Source organism: Globicephala melas, chromosome 3 (genome assembly GCF_963455315.2).
Source record: "Globicephala melas chromosome 3, mGloMel1.2, whole genome shotgun sequence".
In the NCBI taxonomy this organism is placed as follows: domain Eukaryota; kingdom Metazoa; phylum Chordata; class Mammalia; order Artiodactyla; family Delphinidae; genus Globicephala; species Globicephala melas.
Window position 1 is genome coordinate 32,229,918 of NC_083316.1, and position 24,605 is coordinate 32,254,522.

The 24,605-nt window shown below is 41.1% G+C and overlaps 1 protein-coding gene across 1 annotated transcript in view; it reads right to left on the bottom strand.

The window, feature by feature from the left end:
• The window catches only part of C9 (complement C9), a 46,076-nt gene that overhangs the window by 16,695 nt on the left and 4,776 nt on the right, over positions 1-24,605 (bottom strand). The window contains 4 exon segments of the mRNA XM_030881948.2: positions 7,878-8,016; positions 14,818-14,965; positions 15,226-15,370; positions 15,736-15,841. Of these exon segments, the coding sequence (XP_030737808.2) occupies positions 7,878-8,016; positions 14,818-14,965; positions 15,226-15,370; positions 15,736-15,841 (538 nt within the window).

Sequence of the window (24,605 nt, forward strand, 5' to 3'; positions counted from 1 at the left end):
ACCCGACCCTGCTAGTGCTCTGATCTGAGACGCCCAGCCTCCAGAACTGTGAGCAATAAATTTCAGTTGTCTCTAAGCTACCTGGTCTCTGGTATTTCGTTATAGCAACCCAAACAGACTAAGACAAGAAACCTAAAGTCACCATCTAATGGGAAAGACTAAAACGTATATAATTTTCGTTAAAGAAAGGCACGCTGGGAAAAATGCTCAATGCAAAGGGAAGAGTAGCCTAACCATGTCACTTCCCTGTTTAAAATCTTTCCACCTTCCCACTGCCTTTAAGATAAAGTCTAAACTAGACTTATTCCAAGTTAATCTCTCCCTGACTGTACTCCAGCCCTCTGGCCTCCTTTCTATTTCCATAGCCTATGCTTCGTCCCACCACAGGGCTCTCTTATGCTGCGTTTACTTTCTGGAATGTTCCTTAATCCTCCAGCCTCCCCCATCCTCTCATAACACAGACATTATACACACTCACACACACATACTATATACCCCTGGCCTGGTGAATCCCTACTTCTATTTCAAGTCTCAGCTTAACCATCACTTCTTTAGGGAGACCTTTACTGATCCCACAGACTAACAAATCTGTTTCCTATAAGCTCTCATGGTTCTTCTTTTAAAATAAAACAAAATGAAAAATGCTTCCCTTTTATAATGGCTTTTTTTTTTTTTTTTGCAGTACGCGGGCCTCTCACCGCTGTGGCCTCTCCCATTGCGGAGCACAGGCTCTGGACGCGCAGGCTCAGCCTCCATGGCTCACGGGCCCAGCCGCTCCGCGGCATGCGGGATCTTCCCGGACCGGGGCACGAACCCGTGTCCCCTGCATCAGCAGGCGGACTCTCAACCACTGCGCCACCAGGGAAGCCCTATAACGGCTTATTTAATAGACCTTCAGATGGTAAACTCCAAGAAGTCACGGACCACATCCATCTTACCCACATGCCTCCATAGCCTCACCACTTAGTAAAGTGCCTGACAAAAAGTAGATTATAATAAAGACGTATTAAATTTAATATGCAGATCCAATACAGCTAACAATAGTAACTCATATGTATTGAGTGCTTACTCTGTGGCAGCAGCTGTTCAAAGTGATTTATGTAGAATAAATATTTATCTTCCTACCTTTAAGGTAATTTCTATAATTATCCCCATTTTACAGATAAGAAAACATAGGTTAAAAAATTTGTCCAAGATCATACAATCATACAGCTAGGAAGTGGCCCAGCCAGCAATGAAACCCAGGAAGTTTGATTCCAGGGTAGAGCTGTTCATTCTTATGCTATACTGCCAAAGAGGGCTTGACAAGTTCTAAGTGGTAAAATGAAGAAAGGATTCATGGAAAATGTTGCCCTGAACATGGCCTTGGAAAAAAAAAAAAAAAAAAATATATATATATATATATATAAAGGTGATTCAGTATGCTGTACACCAGAAACTAACACAACATTGTAAATCAACTATACTTCAATTAAAAAAAAAAGAAAGAAAAATGAATAAGATTTCTATTGCCTTGAAATCTAAGACTAGTAGAAGCAAATGAAGACAATCCCACTCAGTCTTCCATGATGACAAGTGCCAAGGCTGAGCAAAATGGCACCAGGAAACCACGTCTCCCTCACTCTTCTAGAAGGCTAAGGTGTTCTTAGCTCACTGGCTTCTAATTTGTTGCAGGATAGGAGTGGCGTAATTTGTAGGCTCTTGCACTTATACCTGAACTGGTTAGAAAGGAACTGGCACTGGGCAGGGATCAACTTAGCAGTGTGAAGGATTGCTTGCAGGTATAAGGGAATGTTGGTCAGGGTGTCAATTAGAACGTTGTTGAATGGTCCTCTTTCACTAATGCTAGGATGGTAGTAGTGAGTAGAGTCTGAAACAGTGAGGGTGGGGTCACCCCAGAAAACCTAAAGACAAGAGCTGGATTGAAAAGCCAAAAATCCATCCATCAAAAAGAAGTCTGAGCTGAATGATAGGCATTCAGAGGTGGACAAATATGTAGAATCGTTTTGAAGAGAAGAGCAAAAGTCTTTGAAGAGAGGTCAAGAAGCAAGATTATAGAAAGTAGGAAGACACACGGATGGAAACAAGTTTCTTTACGAGAACCAAATAAACAGATGTTGGAGAAGCAGAAATCAGAGAGAGGGGCAAGGGTGCTTACATCTTCCAGGAGGCCAGGCATATTATAGGAGTTAGTGAAATCTATCCTGTTTAAAGGTTTATCAGCTAATGCTTCTTGAAAAGAAATAAACATTACTCTGGCACTGGGAGTGGAGGAGATAGAACACCTCAACACACATTCCAAAGTTCAAATTGAGGAGGCTTGGAGAGCAAGCGGGAATAAAAGGTAAGGAGAAAACTGTTAAAGACGCCACTAAGATTTTGTATGTACAAATAAAGGATAAAACCAAATACTATTTACTATTATTATTAAAGCCATCTCTCACTGATTGAGAGAAGGAACCAGGAAAGAGCAGATTGCTTGCAACCTTATGAGTCATCCTCAGCTAAAGTACCTAGCCAAGCCACACCCACATTCCTAAACTTTTAAATTTGGGGGTATTTTGAAATTTAGCAACAGATAATGAATACAATTATCTTCAAGAGATCATCTTCTCTGCCTAGATCTTCAATATTGGTGCGTTTTAGGACTCCATTCTCTATGTTCTTTTCTCTCATTGTACACCTCCTGGATGATCTCAAGCACTGTCAAGACTTCAGTGATCCTCTCTATGCTGATGGCACTTAAATCTCTGCCTCCAATTCAGGCTCCATCCTCACATTCATATAATCTACTCTTAGCAAGATAACTCCATCCAGATGTCAATCATTATCTTTTTCTTGGATTTAACTCTTCTTTTGGTAGATCCCCTACTCCCCCTTCCAACATACACGCACACACACACACACACACACACACCACACACACACACACACCACACCACACACCACACACACACACGCACTTCTCAGGTCTTCTTTGATGGCCTATCATCCACTGGGGGTCTCCATACTTTTCATCTATTGTGGGTTTATTTTGTGTTAGAGACTCTTCTAAGCACTTTGCACTTATTAACACATTTAACCTTTCCAAAGTCCTACGAAGTATATCCTGTTATTATACCACTTTATGATAAGAAACTGAGGTTCAGGAAAGATAAATAAGTTGCCTGGAAGTCATATGGATGGTAAGTGAAGGAACTTATCAGAATTCAAATCCAGGGAATTTTATTCAGAACTGGGCACTTGACCATATGCTCCACTATCTCCAATTCTGTACTGAACTCTTAGTTCTCAAAACTGAGCTGGATCTCATCTCTTCCTCTCAGCCTCTACTATTATAGACACAGTTCAGTTTTTCATCATCTCCTTCTTGGACCGTAAAATAGCTTCCTTCTGTTATTATCTCTGGTACTGTCTCCTTAAAATTCATCTCCACAAAACACAAAGATTTAAAATGAAACTATGACCACATTGCTCTCCTCAGTGGCTCCATTACCATGCTCAGGATTATGCCCAAGTTACTTAGTATGGTGTACGAGCACCTTCATAATTGACCCCTGCCTATGACTCCAAATTTGACCTCATATAAGTTCATTGTAGGCTGTAGTTCCTTTCAAGATAGCAGTTTCTATAGGCACAGTATTATTTATTCCTTGTAATATGTAATAAATATGTAATAATGTAAATGTAAATTTACATGTAAATGTAAATTATGTAATAAATAAATCACTGTGTATATAATAAATTTTATCTGTACAGCCCCAGGTTTTCCAAATGGGCTCAAGCTAACAGTAGAAAGAGTAGTTGAAATGTTTAGTAAGCCTCTGTTTTCAGTTGCTGTCAACTTTAATGACGATTCCAATTATATGTTTTCTTGAATATGGGTTCTTCCCTTCCTTAAAAAAAAAAAGCATTTGCTTTTTGAAAGAAGAGTGTCAATATACTGAATGCATTTATTTATTAATTCAACAATCATTTGTTTAGCCTGCTTTACAATGTTAGTTTCTCAGGATTATATGGTAAATAAAATGACTAGAAATTCAACTAAGGGTATATATGATACAGCAAAACAAAGACCAGAACAGAAAGGAAAGCAAAGGCTATTGCATTAATTTGCAGAAAAGGCATGTAATGGAGGATTCAGAGAAGACAGCTGAGAGTAACGTGGCAATCAAAAACCAGATCAGGAATGACCTTTGTCCCCGTGCCAAGGGGATTGATTATTATCCTGCAGGCTGCAGGGAGACGTCACCAAATTTAAGCAACAGATTTCAGAGGCAGCGTAGTTCTGGTGAACACAAGGTTAAGGATGTGGCTGGAGATGTGAGTGACTCGAGTGGGACAGATATAGGAAGTTAAGAGATAGCAAGAAATTATTGGCAATTCACATGATATAGAAGTTATTCAGGGGGCTTCCCTGGTGGCGCAGTGGTTGAGAGTCCGCCTGCCAATGCAGGGGACACGGGTTCGAGGCCTGGTCTGGGAAGATCCCACGTGCCGCGGAGCAACTAGGTCCATGAGCCACAACTACTGAGCCTGTGCGTCTGGAGCCTGTGCTCTGCAACGAGAGGCCGCGATAATGAGAGGCCTGCGCACCGCGATGAAGAGGGGCCCCCACTTGCCCCAACTAGAGAAAGCCCTTGCACAGAAATGAAGACCCAACACAGCCAAAAATAAATAAATAAATAAACAAGCCAAGCATTTGAAGCCCTTTTAAAAAAAAAAAGTTATTCAGGATTTTGTTAGGATTTGGGGTGGAAAGGATGATTATAATCCAGGTGCATTTTACAAACCTTTGTTGACTTACAAAATCTTACATTCTCATGGAGATCCAGATTTAAAGAGAATTATAATGAAAACCTGAAACCTGATTTACAAGTTGTTACTTTCAACAACAAAAGCAGAGAAGACTAAAGAAAAACAAGTGAAAAGGAACTAATTCCTAGATGTAATCATCACTTTTTTCCCCCATAATTGCAAGCTTCAGTTGTTCTTGATCATTACTTACAAAGTACTTACAAAGCAGCCAGTAAACTTTCACCTAGAATGTAACCACTAATTATGTATTTAACCATAGCTAAGTCTTTTACCATAGCTAAGTGTTCTTATATTCTAAAAAAGAATAGAAAATATATTTTTTTTATTGGCATACAGTTGCTTTACAATGTTGTGCTGGTTTCTGCTGTGCAGGAAAGTGAATCAGCTATATGTATAAATATATCCCCCCTTTTTTGGATTTCCTTCCCATTTAGGTCACCACAGAGCATTAAGGAGAGTTCCCTGTGAAGAACAGCAAATATTTATTGAGTGTTTGCTAGTGCCAATAACTTTCTGAATGTTTCACATACATAGACTCATTTATCTTTACAAGGTAGGCACTATTATTTCTGTTTTACAGATGAGGAAACTGAGGCATGATGAGGATAAATAATTTGCCCAGATCTCACTCCTGTTTGGGGCAGAGTTGGGATTCTAACCTATGCAGTGTGTTCTAGAGCCAGAGCCGCATTTGAAACAAGAGGCACTGAGGGAGTGTGAATGTATCAGAGTAAGGTGTCATTATCAAGGGATATTCCCCATGGAATGATAGGTCCGTAGAATTCTTTCAAAAACTGAAAGACAGTAAGTTATTGCCAATAAGTAACTAAAACAAGATTTAAAAAATTAATTCATCCAGTAAAATGTTGAGCACCTACCCTATACATATATTGAGTATTGGTAATAGCTAGAAGGAAGAAAAATATGCATTCTTTGCCTTCAGGCACTATAATAATAACATACACGAAAAAGTAGGTCAAGTATGCCATTGAATATTAGAAAGTTCAGAAAGTAGCCCTCTCTAAGGAGTCAAAATCGAGATGTCCACTCGAGAAGCTCACGCACGTTCTTTTATGTTCAGCTCTTCATTTTCCAAGACCATAACAGATTAGAATAAGGGGAGCATCAGTATTACTAGCACCAAGGGTGTGATCTGGGGACTTTAACAAGCCCCCAGCCAACTCCATCAGCGCTCTTTCTCAGGTGGCACCAAATTAATACTCAGGTCCATAATCCCTGTCGGTTTTTTTCTAAGCGTGATGCCAAAGCTCATTTGAAGGCCTTCGTCTGATCTGAACTGATAAAAAGTTATCGTCTTCATTTCTTCCACTTTGTGTGAACATGGGTTAATTTTGCCACAGACATTAATGTGTTTGATCGTAAGATGCTGCTCCCAACTCCGCCTGGGGTGTAAGTGATATACAGGGTAAGCACCACATCACCTTTGTAAGATCCAAACCCTCTGAATGTGGAAGTACATCTGTTTCCAGGGTTGTAGATAAGGGAAAACAGCATGCTTACTCTCCCAATGCAACTTCAAGACCAGTCCCAGGCAAGCCCCCAGCCCTCACTTCTTGGTTCACACCCGTTACTAACCCTACAGAGAAGCTAGGAGGCTGGTGACAGTGACAAAGACAGGAAGGCTGCACAGCACAGACCTGAGAACTAAAAAAATAAAACAACACAACAATAACCCTTCTTGCATCAGAAGTGACAGAGGTTCTCTTATCTTTGGCATACTCTTTTGAAGAAAGTAAAACATGTATAATTCTTCTTAGAAAGATGATAATCTTCCCCTCGAGACATATACTTAAAGAAGGTTAACCTAGCATGATGGGAAAGATCAATACTCCAAACTATTCCCTGCGATTTGTGAGAAACTGATTTTATTCTGGACTTACAGGCACCAAAAATATGACAATGTGGTCATATGTGAAAAAAGATACCAGTCAAATAAGTAGGGACATTAAGTCGTTAGCATTCATGGGAGAGCATGATCACTTCAGGCTGCAATGGGTAGGGCTTGACTTACAACATTGTTAGAGATAAAAGGAATATTAGCTACAATTATTGAAAAGTATATATGTTTTTCAAACTGGTGAGAGTGTCAATGATAATGAAGGACATTGGAATGACTGAATAAAGTGAATTTTGTGGGTCACAAATGGGACCAATTAGAGAAACAGATTATTGTAGCTACTGGTTCAGAATAAACTATTATTTTTTATTATATCTTGTTTAGAGCCCCCCAAATATCTCTAAAGGTGATAAATATTAATCCTTTGAATGAGGAGGTAGAGTTTGTGGATGGCTCTAGAGAATTTAGGTGACTTGTAGAAAGGTGGTAGGTTTGAGGTAGCATTTTGTAGAGTAAAAATCACTTTAAGAAACAGTTTCACCAGAACTGGAGGGGTTTGAGGTGAGTGACTACAGCCACTCACACTAGTCAAGCAGGTTTTACAGGGGGGACTAGTGAAGGAAAACAAGTGTAAAGATGGTTTTTCATTGGTAGGTTAGTGAAAACCGAGCCTCAACAGCATAGAAGCAGTGTACACTGTCCTTAAATCAGCACTCATTTAATTTTTAGTTTCATCAGAACCTTAGATGATTCTTTTTACAGAATTTAAGTATTTCCCAAAACTCTATCACTGCGTGCATGTTACTGAAGATTGATTGTAGACTATATATATATATATTTTTTTTGCTGTACGCGGGCCTCTCACTATGGCGGCCTCTCCCGTTGTGGAGCACAGGCTCCAGACGCGCAGGCTCAGCGGCCATGGCTCACGGGCCCAGCCGTTCCGCAGCATGTGGGATCTTCCCAGACCGGGGCACGAACCCGTGTCGCCTGCATCGGCAGGCGGACTCTCAACCACTGCGCCACCAGGGAAGCCCTATTGCATATTTTCTAAAGAGACCCAAGCTACATCTCCTCTTCTTTAAGTCAGTTCACATTAAATTTTCATTCTACTGAAGTTTTCATATTTTTCAGTAGGAAACTTATGGAAACAATTTTTCAGCTAAAGCTGAACAATGTGTTTTCTTCTGAGGATACTTACTTCATAGGCCAGGGAAGCCACGTTCCAGGGTCTGCGGTAGTACGTCAAGCTGTTGCCATCCCAAACTCGGTCACAGAGTCCGTTGTAGTACTCGTTGTTGAAAGGGGTGGTGAGGGGATCCATCCCTAAGACGTTGATCCTGAGTGAACAGAGTAACAGTAGGCGTGGAGACACCAGGAGCTAACGCGAGGCAGCCCTCAGTCACTGGGGGAAGAGAGCTTCAGCTCATGTCCCCATCACCCATGTGATGATGGGATGTAATCAGGAATAGAAGCAAGAGCCTGGTCACCTCTGCTCTGTGTCCTGGGCGGGAAGTACATATTAAGAAGGTCTTATAAACTCTTCTAGGCAACTAGGGCACCGTTGAGCACCATGAAAGAAATGCAGTAAGTAGGAAGCAAGGGTCCATCTGGCTTCAAGAGTGGAACTCCACTGATGTAACCCTTAGCTAGCCTCCCTTGGTGAGCTAATACCACCGCTTTACATTATTTGAGAACAGAGCATCTCATGGGGGCAGAATAACTTATGCATATAATTTTTAATCTGTGAATCAACGTTGGGGCTCTTTCTCTCTCCATTCTCTTTAAACTTAAACCTTTCCCTCCAGCTGTCTCATTGATTGTCAAGAACCTTGTTCCCTCCAGGCTTATTTTCCTCCTATTTTACTTACAAGAGGAACACTAAAATGTCATCATCCAGCAAGGCATTCTCAAATGTTCTACTTTTTTCTCCCAGCACAATATTTTCATTTGGCAAGCTTTAATTCAGAAATAGGAATCTTGTTTAGCCCAAAAAGTATTTACTTTGATTCGTAGGCCAAAAACCAATGTATGCAAAAGAAGCAGTTCATTCTTTGTGAAGTACTAATTGGAGAAATAGTCATTGCTGTCTAGACTGTATCTGGAATAAATGGCCCCAGGGCAGGGGGGCCAAATGGAGGTTTGCTCCTCACATCTATAACTTAGCTTGGCACAAAAGCATAAAGTCTTCCATTGTTCTGGACCACATCCCTAACTCCAATGAGCTGGATTACAAAGCCGGTTGTTGGTTTCAAGAGCAATTTGTCAAAGAGTGTGGATGACTTACTGCAAACCCATTGCTAATGCAAGGAAAATAAGTGGATGAGTATCCTTTTGCCAGTTGGTTAGTTAAAAAACATCTTTATATAAACAGCACATTCTTAATAAACTTTGAATCTACACAGAAAATGAACATTATAGCTCAACTTGAATGAAAGGCAAGTTAAGGAACTGATTCAGGAATACCTTTCTCAAGGCTGACTGTATAGTTAGAATTAACTCGTTCTCACTTTTTTGCTCTCCCAAAAATACTTTTCATGAAAAACGCTATGGCCCTAATTTCTAATAAAGGGCCAAAAATTAGACCTAGTCACTCGAATAAAAAAGAGAGGAAAAAAGAAACACTATATATCTAGTTTACTTTCTTAAATCTCTTATCCTGGATGGGAGATTAAAATTTTGGCTTTAATTTTTCACCCATCCCTGCATCTACAGACATGTGAGCAATAGTTTAAAAAAATATTACTAAGGTTTCAATACAAAGACATAGAATACTGGAAACAAATGATCTGTGTTGGTTTCTTAAACAAGACCTCAAGTACATTTTCTTTATTTTGTAGTGAACTTGTCTTCCATATATCTCATTAACGGAGACGCTGCACCTCTTCGTGTTCAGTGAATAAGGACATTCATCCTTGCTTATAGTGGTGATGAATTCTTAAGAGTACTATATCTACGGATAGTGTAGTGTTTGTAATAAACAGTGGGTAATATTAAGACAGTTAATACAGTCCTTGATCTCATTAAAATTATATTCAAGGTAAGGGGTTGGATATAATTACCAATTTCAAACAGTAGTCCAAGGACGAATATACATGTGCCAAATGAATAGTACAGGTAAGTGATGTACAATGTTCCCAAGAGGAAGAGGTCCCCATGGCAGGGTCATCAAAAGGGTTTTAGAAGGAGTAGGTTTTGATTTGGGTTTTGAAGGATGGGGCCTGAAGGGCAGAAGGAACGAGGGTGCAAAATTCTGCAGGTGGAAATGTATACGGCATGTTTTTGGGTAGCGGTCTTCAGATTTTTCTGCATGTCTAATCTATTAAAAATGTTGATAAACTATGCCTCCTTAAACAGTTTTAGTCGGACATCTAAAATGTTCCCTCTTAAGTTTAAGTAGTTGCAAAGGATATAACTTCTCAGCAAGCTGTAAATATTTATGCTTTAAAATATAATTATTTTGCCTCTTAAAAATAAATCCAATGGAATATAAATTCTATAGTGATGATGGGTATCAAGTGACTACAATGTTTATATTTCTTTAACAGTTGGATGTTTTATGGTATTCCTTTGGATTCTTTCTTCTTTTAAAAATAGACCTTATTTCTTAGAGCAGTTTTAAGATTCATGGCAAGATGAGTGGACGATAGGGAGATATCCCATATGCCCTTATCCCCCTTTTATGCTTGAATCTATATTTGTATTCCATTTCTGCTCCAGAATTTTAACCTAATGTAATGTAGTTTTATGCTTGGAAGTTTTAATTGATCACTTTTTCACACTTTTCTGTGTGAAAAAGGTATTAATTGAAAATTTTAAAACATTAAATATCCTTTGACCATAAGGTCTAAGTATTTAAAAAATTCTTCTGGATTTGATTTACCATTATTAGTAGTATATTTCAGTATATTAAAATTTAAAAATAGTTAATAAATCTAAGTAAAATTTTATTGGATAGTTATCTCTCAATGAAATGAATGGGGCTTCCTTTTTATTAATTGATTAGCTACTGTACCCATGGGTGAATATTACTTATTGCTAGAAAAAGATAGGGCTGAGTACCAATTTTATTTCTACTTTCCATTTTTATAGAGGTAAATGCTGAGAAATTTAACTCACATAAATAAGTAGATAAGAATAGAAAGACTTTTGTCACAGCAATGTCACTCAATTCTTTGACCTTCTGAGTTTTATGCCCCCCCAAAAAAAGAACACATACTAGTCTATCATTAAAAGTTATTTTTATAGTCCATTACCTGACAATTGATTAGGACATCACTCAATGCTGTTGGTAAAAAGAATCGGAGACCACTTGACTTACAAGGCTTGACTTACTTGAGGAAACTATTATCATAAAACTCACCTATCTCCCCCTTAGAAAGTCACTTTGTACCCCATGCTATACATACCCCAGCTTGAAGGTTTTTGTTTCACAGAACAGCACATTGCCCAGTAGGCTAGATCCATCTGGAAAGTTACGGTGAAGCTGATCCGCAGTCTAAAGTACAACTAAGGAAGAAATGTTTCAAAACTTCTGATTTGGTTCCACTACTACAGAGACAGCCAGTCTAGTCTAGAATGAGCCAGTATTTTTTTCTGCCAAGACACATGAAAACTTCTCATGGATGGAATGTCATCGCCTGGGAAATAAAAAGCATGTGTTCCTTGGCAGCACTTAGAGATGCCTGTTTTCACACCTGCACCTAGAACCGTAGGCAGTTCCAATTTACCAAGTGAACTGAAGAGCAGGCTCCCTCCACAGAAGTGGTGTTATGCTTAGATCACACACAAAAGTCATTCCTTGTGTATCGCACATCATTTACAGCTGGTTTGGATTTATATTTTTTTCAATGAATGCAAGATGGGTTGGGGATTTCCCAGAACACCTGTGGAGAATCTCAGATTCCTACAAGACAAGAGGCTGAAATACGTGTGATACAGGTGAATTCTCCTGGCATGAGAACTTAAATGAGAGTCCTTCAAATGAAAACAAGTATAAATGTATTACTATGAGTACTTGTGACTTTCATGTGTAAAAGAATCTGACTGTATATTACTTCTGATAAAACTTGTTGAGGTTTTCCAGACTGGACAGTTTAGAAGCATGTTGCTGTGATTAGGATGTTTACTGCTATTAGTTCAATTTTGGTATAGTCCCATAGCCCCATATAAGCATAATGAAGATGTATAGTAAATAAATATGTAATATCAATGGTATTGAACAATATCATAACTATAACAAAACATGTTATTTTGAAACCTCTTCCTAAATCTCTTTTTTTTTTTACATCTTTATTGGAGTATAATTGCTTTACAATGGCGTGTTAGTTTCTGCTTTATAACAGAGTCAATCAGTTATACATATACATATGTTCCCACATCTCTTCCCTCTTGCGTCTCCCTCCCTCCCACCCTCCCTATCCCACCCCTCCAGGCGGTCACAAAGCCTAAATCTTAGTTACTGATTTATGCTACTCTTCTATGCTCTTAATTCAAATGTTTGGGTAATAAATAGCTACTTAAGGAGTTTCATCTTCTAAGGTTAGTTTTGCTTTGAAGTCAGAGAATTGACCTGTGGTCTTTGTAGTGATGTAGGGGGAGTGACGTCAGTGCTGATGGGTATATGGGGAGAAAGAGAAGGTTAGGTGGCAGGGTAAAAAAAAATGTAGTTTCTATCAGTCAGGGAAACTTGGATTTTAGTTCTGCTAGCAACAAATGTGTCAAATAGCCTTATTTATTTCACTCAGTTCTGATCTATAAGGTGACTGTAATACCACCCCTAACCAGCTCCACAGGATTTTTATGAAAAGCCAACAGAGGGAATGTGCAAAAAGATCTTGAAAAATTCAAAGTATTATGCACATGAAAGCTGTCAGAGAACAATAGGTTATAAAGACTAAGTTAGCTACAGGGGACTGCTCATGGTAATGGGGGACTTAATCAAAACCGTTGGTGGGCTGATTCTATCAGAGCCTACCTCATTTTCCACCTCTCAGCCAACCTTTCCACGCAGCTGGGTCCCCACTTTCTCACTTAGTCCTGAAGGCTCAGCCCTGTGACGTCCGTCATCACCAGCCCTGACCGTGCTAAGGCAGGCATTTAAGGGGTCCTGGCCACTCTCGGGTGTGCCTCATTATGAAACTCCCTGGCAAAGGCGATAGAACAAATTTTCTCTTCCCCGAACGAAGGAAACCTATAGATTACAAATGGTTGTTTTTCAGCCAAGAGGGCTACGGTTTCTGTATCCTTTTCCTATAAAATCAGATGTAAATTTGCATAGAAGGAGACATACGTAACACTGGTAATGCCCTGCTTCAAGCCTGTTTGTTTAGATTAGAGAGAAAACCGTTTCTTGGATCCCAAATAAAGCAAGTAAAGTAGTAATGGGCTTTCACCATGGACTCACAGTCTCTCCCTGAGGAAAGCAGCAAGAAGAGTCAGGACTCATTGGAGCACGCTGTGGCTATAAGGTTTTGGACAACCCCCATTCCATTTCTGCCAACTATGAAGAGGCCCTGCTGAGTGTAGGGCTCAAGACCATCCCATGTGATTCGAGATTCCTACTTTTAGGCTCTGGGAAAAGGCACTGTGGGTTATATTTGGACTCTGCTAGGATAAGATTTTATGAAGGGATAAAGGATACGTGAAATGTTTTATCTGGGGTCTGACTCTTGGTATCCTGAAATTTTTTTCCTATGGTGATTAAACAAGTGGATGTTTCATCTGCCTTAGAGAGAGGAGACATCTCTTTTTTCAGCCAAACCTGATACACAGGTCCTGTCTTAGGAACTGCCCAGTTCCTCAGTGTAGGGTTCTTCTCAACCTCAGCATTCCTGACATGTTGCTCTCCTGTGCATTGTAGCATCATCCAGGGTCTCTACCCACTGGATGTCAGTAGTTTTCCCTCACCCCTCCACCCCGGAAAGCTCCCCACTTCCATATCCCACAGTCGTGGCCACTGACAACTTCCAGACATGACCAAATGTCCCCCAAGAGGAAAATCCTCTCTGGTTGAGAACCACTGCCCTAGTCCCTCTATCAGGCCTTGATCTTACCATCACCCCCATCTTCTTTCCTCTCCTTATTTCCATTCCCAGGACTCCAGTCCTGAGCCTGAATTTCTTTCCAGAGACCCAGTTTCAATCTTACCTGTTGCAATTGACAGTATTTTAGAAGCATTTATTTTAATTAATTAATTCACCTATTTATCAACCCACCAGTATTAATTGAGTGTCTATTATGAACAAGGCACTGGGGTTATGAGGATGAAGAGACACATTGCATTACAGACCATGAAACACAGCCATGTGCCATCGCTGTCAATATACCACTGGACGGGGGAACACCTGTGTCTCTGTTGGGGACAATTTGCCAACAAATCCACCCAAAGTACCTTTACTGAAAACAGATCAGAACAGCTAATGGAAACTTTGCTGTGGACATCCCTGGAATGTTCTCTAACTAAATGAAATAGAACAGTACAGAACCTCAGGCCTATGTTATTTTCCAACTCTGAGAGCACAGATCTCTGCAAATGGTCTCTATTCTGTGTAACTCTAAGTTCTAAACTGTCTAAGACGTCTCATCCGAGCTGACCCTGCTGCTGGAATGCCTATAGTTTGTGTGGGAAACAAGTGAAATTTCGGTTCTTTGATGAGAACCAGAGTCCCAACACCAGCCCCATCTGGCATCAGAACTGTTTCCGCTGTCCTTTTCCTCTTGGGTAATCTCCAGAACGCTGGCATCTCCTGAGAGAGAATTTCTACCCAGGTATATATCCAAGAGAAATTCCAGCAGAAGACAGGCTTCCTGGCTATACAAATATTTGAATCGAATTGTCAGACCTACTACTGGCAGTTCAATTTCAAATGTTAACATGTCATTTCAATATTGCTATGGTCTTCCAGAGGTTGATAAACAAGGTTTCTCATCTCTTACTGGACTCGGAAGTAATCACCTATCATCCTGATGGTCTAGTCTATTCTACAGATGCCTACCGAGGCCAGGCAGTTTGTCCAAATGGTCTTGAGATACTGATTCAGCATTTACCTTCTTTCATGCTCTAATGTAATTCAAACAGAATACAGACTCAAGGCTACTCTTTGTACCAGCTCAAACCCTCTACCACGTGGGGTACAGACCCATAGCCTGCTGTCCGTGCCAGCTCCGACTCTTCCACCACTTTGTCGCGGCAGGGAGGACGAGGGTCACTTTCACAGTCATCCTCATCTGAAAAGTCTCCGCAGTCATTGTCACCATTACACAGAAGTCGCCTCTTTATGCATGTGCCTGCAATCAAAATCAGGAAAGACAGAAAGACACCGTGTCTCTCAGGCCAAATTCTCTCTCTTTTTCTTAAGTTATCAAACATACTTTAATGATAGAGGGGAGGGACCACACCTGTATTTGAATTTTTTGTATAGACTATATAGATGGCCCTTTTCTCAGCCCCTTTTCATGCTTGGAAGCATGAGCGTCTGGAAGCACATTTCTCTTCTTTTCGCTCATGAGGGGACATCGAAACCCACACTAGGCAACGGGAGAATTACCTGTATGGCATCGAAAGTCATTTTCACAGTCATCCTCAGGGTCATTGCAGGTCTCCGTGGGCACGCACTGACGTCTATCTCCTACAGCGTCCACGCACTTTTGCCCGTTAAATTGTCCAAAGTTCTCAATGCTCCTTGAGCGAAACTGCCCAGGAACAGCTGGAAATGTTAGCGTTTCTAAGGCCAAGAAGGGATTCTGATCTAAAACTGCATCCACACCACTGCAGCCCTCCAAACCCAGCTGAGTCAAAGGTTTTAAGATAGAAGCCTGATGTCACTTGAAGGAACAACTCACATGGTGGGGTTGGCGGGCTCTTCTATAAAATATGGTTCCTCCCAATACTCATTTAGTCACTGTGCGACACTCAGGTTTCCCAGCAAGGTTAGTCTCATCCATTTAGGTTTGGAACTCAGTTGGGGCCCTCCCTGCCTCATAGTCATTTTCCTGGAGATGCTGGCAGTACAGTTTCCACTTGGGGACATCAGTGGGGAATGGCAACGAATGCTTACCATTTGTTTGAGGCAAGGGTCACAGTTGGACCAACTGCTCCAGGAGCTCATCTTGCAGTCTATGGGCAATGACGTGCCACTGCTTTCCACGGGCTCCCAGTCATAACTAAGACAATAAAACACATCAGCTTATAATGACCATCGTGTGTGCTTCTTTCTAAAAAGTCTTCACAAACCCGTTCAATTTTATTTACTCCTTTCCCCCTTCTGAACCACAGTATTTATCCTTTTCTTTCATCTCGCATTTTGACACTTGATCACGTGCTATTTTGTATTTTCAACTCAACTTTTTGTTTAATTCTTGTACTGCATTGTAATTTAACCTTCACCCTAACAACAACAACAATAATGATGATGGTGATGAAGAAAACTAGCAAGTCACCCGGCTGTGTGTTCTTCTCTGATTAATCTTATATTTCCAACTAGTGTACAGACTCATTGAAGCTAGAAGCCTTGTTTCACTTAGTACCCCCCAGAGAGTCTGGCAAATCCTCAAGTTGCTGGGTTTTCTTGCAAATTGAAGCCAGCGCACCCAGCCGTTCCTGTGGTAAGCGCCTCATAAATCAAGCTCTCCTGTCCCTAGATTCTGTATGTGCGAACTTCCCGTTTCACAGTCCGTATCTGGACTTATTCCTCATCTTTCTGAATTTCAAGGTATACTTTTTGGCACTTCTAACCTTCCCTCCCACCCCCAGCTGTGCTTTTCTGGCTTTGAACTCTTCTATCTCTCTTGGTTCACCATTTGGGTCTCTTGTAGTTGCAGCACCCTCTTGGATTACTATCTTATTCAGTGACAGAAAGAAATCCAAAAACAGAAGCCATGAAACAAGAATCTTATCAACTTCCTGCCCCACTTTCCCCGAACGGGCACCTATCCTTTTTCTGGTGCAGCCTCTTATTTCAGAGGGATAGTAAGGCCCATCCCTCCCCTACAGCTCTAGATCCCAGCATCTCTTTGAGCTCTTGAGAACCGAGATTCTCCTCCATTTAAACCTCTCCCTTACAACCAGCTCCTTTCCATTTGTCATACAATGTGTTCAAGTCTTTGACATTAAACATAAACAAACAAAGGAATGAACAAATAGAATACTCTTCCTGAACTTTACATTTCCTTCAAGCTACCCCACCTCCCTCCCACCCTTCACAATGACACTCAGAGGAATTGCTATAAACATATTTCTGTTTCTCTCTCTTCCAAAATAAAAACAAGTCTCATCTCCTCCTTTTAGCTACCTCCAAAACTCTCTCATCTTTTTTAGGCCAACTTTCTGGAAAAAGTAGTTTGCACCCTGGTTTCTTGTTCCTTACCTTCCAATTACAGCTCAACCCTCCTGACCCAAGGTCATCGCTCTTGCCATAGTCAGCAATGACTTCAAGTGGCCGGCTCCGTGGTTTCCCTCAGTTCTTATCTTACCAACTGCTTCACAGCTGTCAATACGGTTGACCACTCTTGCTCTTTAAAATAATCTCTTCCCTTGGACTGAATGACATTAGACCCCTTTTATTGCTTCTTTCCCCTGCATCCTGTTCTCCTACTCTCCTGTTCAGGCTCCTTCTCCTTTGACAGTCTCAGAAATGCTGTTTTTCCTCAAGCTCCTGTCCTTGGATCTCTTTTCTTTTTCTTTCTACACTTTTCCCAGGGCTTTGGTTTCCATGTATATGTTAATGACACCCAGAGCTAAGTCTGCAGGCCAGACATCTCTTCTGAATTTTAAACCCTTGGATATAACTCCCAATTGGACATCTGCACTTAAATGTCTTCATGGCTCATGAATTTAATGTATCCCCAGACAAATCCATTCTTTTTCCTCTTCTCTCAAGGCTTCTCCTCCTGTATTTATTGTCTTGGTAAACAGTGTCTCCATTTATGCAGTCACCCTAACCAGACTAGGGTGGTACTTGTCTTATCGAAGCTCATCCCCCATATCGAATCAACCACTAAAACCTGTTCTTTACAGTCATAAATGACTCGCAAATCCTTCCACCCTTCATCTCTTCCAGACACTTCTCTGGTCTACACTAACATTTCATCTCTCCTAGATGACAGTCATTTTTTTCTAATCCTGTTTCCCTAAATCGCCCAGAGCGATCTTTTTTTTTTTTAAATGTTGAGCATTCTTTTAATTTATTTAATTTATTTTTTTTGGCTGTGTTGGGTCTTCGTTTCTGTGCAAGGGCTTTCTCTAGTTGTGGCAAGCGGGGTCCACTCTTCATTGCGGTGCGCGAGCCTCTCACCGTCGCGGCTTCTCTCGTTGCAGAGCACAGGCTCCAGACACGCAGGCTCAGTAGTTGTGGCCCACGGGCCCAGTTGCTCCGTGGCATGTGGGATCCTCCCAGACCAGGACTCGAACCCGTGTCCCCTGCATTATCAGGCAGACTCTCAACCACTGCGTCACCAGGGAAGCCCCCAGAGCGATCTTTTAAAAATGCAAAGCTTATCATTCATTCCCCTACTGAAACTCTTCAGTAGCTTCTCTCTGTTCTGAGGATAAAGTCCAAACTTTCTAACATGATATGGTAGGCAGAGTAATGACCCCCCAAAACATCTGTGTCTTAATCCCCAGAATCTGTGAATATGTTACTTTACATGGAAAAAGGGACTCTGAGCGTGTGATTAAGAGGAAATTATTCTGTATTTTACCTGGATGAGCCCATTCCAATTATGCGAGCTCTTAGAAGGAGAAGAGTGGTTCAGAGAGATGTGCAGACAGAAGTGGCAGGAGAAATTCAAAGCATGAAAATGGACTCCATCCACTCTTGCTGGCTCTGAAGACAGAAGGAGTTTCACCAAGGAATGCAGGCAGCCTCTAGAAGCTGGAAGAGGCAGGGGAATAGATTCTCCCCTAGAGCCTCCAGAAAGGACCGTAGCCCTGCCGGAGCCTTGATTTTAGGCCAGTGAGACCCATTTCAGATGCCTGACCTATACAACTGTAAGATAATAAATCTGTGTTGTTTAAGCCACTAACATGTGGTCATTTGTTACAGCTGTTACAGGAAACTAACACACATGGTCCAGAGCTCTCTACATGGCCCGTCTTCTTCCTAATTCTTCACCTTCACTTTTCCCCCAGCCATGCCGAACTTGAAATGCCCAAGATAAGCTACATTTTCTCACAGCCTCAGGCCTTTAAACCTACTGTTTCTTATTCACCACACTGATCTCATCTTCAACATATTTTTTTTTTACAGAAAACCTTCCCTAACCCCTCATGTAATTTACTTTTCTACGTACATATTCTTATAACATCTTGTTCTTCCCTATAACATAAGTGCCTTTGCAATGACATGTTTAATTTAATTTATTTATTCACTCATTTATTCACTCATCAGATATTTACTGTCTATTATTTTCTAGGCTTTGAGGATACAATGGTATGCAAAACAACAAAACAAAATAAGACAGAAACTGTGATCCCCAAACTAACAGATCTTATGTTCTAGGTAAAAATATCAGTGAGTTAAGGAAATTTTCAATCTTGCTCAGCTTACATATCAAGTGTCTGGAACATAGTAGGTGCTCAGTAAATGCTTTACGAACGAATAAATGAAGAACTAAGTGCATGAAGAGGAAGAAAGTTCTTGATCGTGTGGTCTAGGACAGACCTAGGTCTGTATTTCTCTAGGTTATCATCTCCTGGTGGACCACTCATATCATATTTTTGCAAGACTTGCTTGTCATTAGGCAACCCTAATGACTGGAGATACCATTTCTGTAAGCCTGACCCTTGCCTACATCATTCAGAAAATCAGAAGGCTTGATGAGCTTCAATCTTCTAAAAGTGCAGGTTAAAAACGTATTAGACAAGCTGCCAAAACTCCTTGAAGAAACTGATTTCATGGAGGTTTGAGTATTAGTATCTATCTGAAACCACATGGCTGAGAAATTTGCTGCTAGAACTTTTCCATCAGACTAAATCCTCATCTGGAACTGACCGGCCTCATCAAGAGGCAATGGCAGATGCACTTTTATGACCTATAGCAGCAGGTCTCACTACTGATTGCATATCATAATCCTCAGAGAGTAAAAATAGGAACTGTAAGATTGAGATTCCCCATTCCACACGAATTAAATCAAGCTTTCTGAGGATGGGCTTCAGGCATCAATGTTCTTAAAAAGTAGGCCAGGTGATTCTCGTGTTCACACAATGTTGAGGAAAACTTCTTGGCACCATCTGGTGGGTATCCATGAAATCCGAAGGGGTGGAATTCAAGTATGGGGGTGCCCATTTCATCACATAACCCAAGCTTGAGGTTGCCACTGACCTGAGTCACTGAGCTGCTTTATCACTGGTTTTAGGAATTACTCTAGGCTTTGCCTATTAGTGTCCCTATGGATCTTTGCAATCTGTGGATCTAGTTTTTCCAGTATTAGTTAGGCCTGCTGCCGTCAGCTGGATTATCTGTTCCTGTCTATCCTTTTTGTATATATCACTTACTTAGAAGATCATGTTAGCATTTTGTTTCAGCATCTCCCCCAGAGAGATTTGTTCTAGAAACCACACCCTAAATAGACCTGTGGTATGACACCTAAATCTTTCTCACCTGCCATTGAGACCAGCTTCAATGAATAACTAGTTCAGAGAGTACAGTACAGACTGGGGGATCATGTATGGAAGGTAAAACTCACTGCAAATACTGCAGAGTGAGTTACAGTCCTTTGGTGGGCAAGCCGAGAGCCCAGTCAGTGAAGGGGGCCGATCAGAAAGGCTGTTCATCTGTCTTACACATCAGTGACCAGGACCCTGCTCCAATGATACTGACACTGCCTGTATATGATTCTCTAACATCCGTCACATTAATAATAGCCCCATATTAACAATGTGCACACTAATTCCCTTCCTTCTAACTTCAGGACTCCTTTTTTTTTTTTTTTTTTTTTTTACATATTTGACTCACACCTTGGACTTAGAATAGAGCACCAGAACTTCGCCTTTGATCTCTTATTGCCCTCCTAGATTGTGATTTAGATTCATTTCCTGAATGATCCAACCTGGTCCTGTGGGAAGGTCTGCACAGATCCCACCCTTGCCCTCAGAGTGGGACTTGCACCCCACTAGATATCAGGCTCGGTGTAGTCTTTCATTTGCTTGCAAGGCATCACAGGCTTAAACAACAGAAATTTATTTTCTCACAATTCTGAAGGCTAGAAGTCTGAGGTCAAGGTGTCTGTGGGGTTGGTCCCTTCTGAGGCCTCTCTTCTTGACTTGCAGATGACAATCTTCTTCCTGCATCTTCATTTGGTCTTTCCTCAGTACATGTCTGTGTTCAAAGTTACTCTTCTTTCACAGACACCAGTTGTATTGGATTAGGGCCTGCCCCAATGACCCCCAATACAGTCACATTCTGAAGTCTGGGGTTTGGAAGTTCAACATTTAAATTTTGGAGGGACACAATTCAGCCCATAACACTCATAAAAGTTTTTTGATTAAGCAATACCTATGTTTTCTACTAGTTTTACTAGATAATTTCCAAAGCTCATTTTCTCATTAAACCTTTATTCTACCACTGAGGGTAAATTTTGTAGGTATTATACTTTATAGGTGGGAAACTAAAAACAGAGAATTATGCTAATTATTCAAAGTTGGACAGTTAGTAGCAAAACTGGATTTAGAATCTATGTCTCTCCACTCCTAGTTTACTGCAATTTTGCTCTCTCTCCTGTGCTGCCTTCCCCCCCACCACAAACCAACTCAAATCCCCTTTGAAATAATCTAAAGGGTCATGGCTTATCCAATAATTGCTGGATGTAATAGTCTGATGATTTGTAGACATTTGGAGACACATTAAGTTAATAAGAATATATTTAAAATATAGCAGAATATATTTTTAAAGAATGTATTTACATTTTTATTTAAGAATACATTTTTAAAATATAGCAGCTCCAGGTAAAGCACAGCAATTGGACAATCTGGCTCTTGCCTGGGTATATTTTTTGAAGCTTACACCTAAATGTTGTCAAATTAGGCAAAAATAAATTGAAAATTGTGGGAACACCTGGATGTTTTGCCTTCACTGCACCAGGTACCTGGATATTTAGAGGCAAAATAAAGGCAGGACTTGAGGCAATTATTAAGAGGAAATAATAGATTATGCAAGGGGAATATGTTATTGAAATGAATGCATTCCATAAATATTAAGAAAGAGGGTGAGTGATCTTGGATAGCTCCTTCTGAGCCCAGTACCCCCTCCCCAGCCCCTTTGACTCACTAGACAGACAATCTTTTGTAGCTCAAAGACTGTGTATGTACAATGCTTACCACCTGCCTTTCACCCTGCTGAGCTATTAGGCTGAGTGGAGAAGTATTTGTGAAGCACTTTCTGGATTCGTAGATGAAATGTGTTTATCAAGTAAAGCCTATTTCCAAGTGTTTCAATCTCAGCTTGAAAGTCATTTCCTAGATCAAAGTGATGTACATCAACATGGCAGGAGGTCTAACTCTGGGCCAGAAATGCATTGAATGAAGAGCCATTGATGTACACCTGGTCCCATCACCCTGCCATGAAGAGAGGTTTCCAACTTTAGAAAAAGAAAACCTCAGGAGCAGTTCACACCCCAGGACACTTTGTGGTGGGCCCAGACAGGAAAACACCTGCTGTAGGAAGGAAGCTTTTTGTCAATAAATAAGACAATGTGGCTCCTTTGAGTGGAGAAATAGAAGCTAATTAAGACTGCATCCTTAACCCATGGATCTGCCAGTTTGTTTAGCTCCTGCAATTCATCAAGGTGAAGAGATAATATAATAGCAGTGGCCAACACTCTAAAATTTCAGGACTTTTCTGGTTTCCCAAGTCTTAGTCAAGAGCTTCTCTCATGTGCTTCCAATGAGCCAACATTCAGTAACATTTATGGAGGGTCTGCTCTATGTCACGAATTGTTCTGGTAACTGGGGCCACAAGGCGACATCCTGACCATCACGGAGCCTGCGCTCCCGTGGGTGAGATACAATAAAAGAGTATACTAGGAAATACAACATGCAGTATCAGTTAAGACCTGTGAGCTGTGAAGGAAAATAAACCAGGGTAAGGGGACAAAAAGTGCCTTAGGGCTGCGCTGGAGCCCCACAGGGCTGGGCATTTCTTATAGAGCGTGGTGAGAGGACCCTCTCAGAGCAGGTGTGGTGCTTTACAAACGTGTTCACAAATTCTTTGAAATTAGGCTCATCAAAGATGGGGTCTATGCGTCCCCCTTTTGAGGCTGGTAGGGTCTTTGTTAATGCTTTTGAGGAGTAGAATGCAGTGGAAGAGAGCCTGCATGCCTTTTAAGTCTAGGTTAGAGAAGCCCATGCTGGTTTATCTAAAGACACTTGCTCTGGGAGCCTTTCACCACTACGTATGAAGCTAGCTACCCTGAGTCCACCATGTGGAGAGCACACACACACACACACACACACGAGAGATTCCTAGGGAGACTCAATTTCTCTAGTCCCCCAGCTGTTTGGGTCTTCCCAGCCCAGGTGACAGACGTGAGTGAAGAAGTTGTCATGATGACCTCAGACACAGCCACCATCTGCCTGCATCCATGCGAAAGACCCATGACAACCGCCCAACTGAGCCCAGCTAACGGCCTGCTTCAAGAACCAAAGAAATAGTTGGTCTTATTTTAAGCTACTGTTTTGTAATGATTTGTTACACAGTAAAAGTGACCAGAACAGGGAGGTGCTGTTTGATTAAGTATCTGAATGATATCAGAGAGAATCTATGCGAGGATCTGGGAGAAGAGTGTTGTAACCTAGGGGAAAGTAAGTGCAAAGGCCCTGAGGTGGCATGTTGGAGGCACAGCAAACAGAGCAGAGTGACCACAAAAGAGAGTGAGGTGCATCTGGAGGAACAGGCAGCAGCAGCTCATGCCTTGTAGGCTGTAGTGAGGAAGTTGGATTTGATTCGGAGCTTGATGGGAATCCTTAGAGGAATATGAAAGCAACAGTAACAGATTTACATTTTCAAAAGCTTTCCCTGGTTTTTGGGTAGAGAGTTGACTATTGGGGAGTGGACAAAAGTGGATGCAGGGCAGAAAGGATAGTGATTTGGGCTAAAATGGTCACAGTGGAGACAGGGAGAAGTGGGTAGATTTGGGACATATTTTCGAGGTAAGGCCAACAGCACCTGCAGTTACATTGCATGTGGCAATGACACAAATAGAGGAGTCAAGTATTGTTCCCCGGTTTTTATGTGAGTAACTTGTTGAGTAGTAGTGCAGGTTGGATGAAGATGGGTAGAGAAATCAATAGGTATGTTCTGGACATGTTAAGTTTGGGATGCTTGTTACATTTTCAAGAAGAGATGTTGACTAAGTAATTGGACACTGGGCTCAGGAAAGAGATCAGAATCATAGATATAAATTTGAGAGATGTCAAAATATAAGCGATATTTCACACCATGAGGCTGGAAGTGAGTGGGTGTGATGAGTAAATCTGAGGACAGAGCAAACATTTAAAGGAAATGTTACAACATGTCTGCAAGCTGATGGGAATGATTTGGTACAAAGGGAGATACTGATAATGCAGGAGAGGGGTCAGAATTAAAAGAGCAAAGTCCTTGATGAGGCTGGAGCAGATGAAGCCAGTGCACAAGTGAGTGGTTAGGCTCAGGGGAGCGTGTTGCCCTTAGCATCACAGGCCTCACTCAGAGAACTTGGTTGAATTGCAGTTGCCATTTACTTGTTGATATTCTCCTCTAGTCTGTAAGCTCACTGAGGGCAGAGACCCTTGGTAATTACATGCTCTGTACTACACTACAGCTCCTGAAGCAATGTCCAGCCCACGTTGCAAACAATAAATATTTCCTGTATTAAATGGGTGAATAAAAAAGACCATACTTGGCCAATAATAATTCATAAACAAATACCTGTTAACTTATATTAAATATGGATA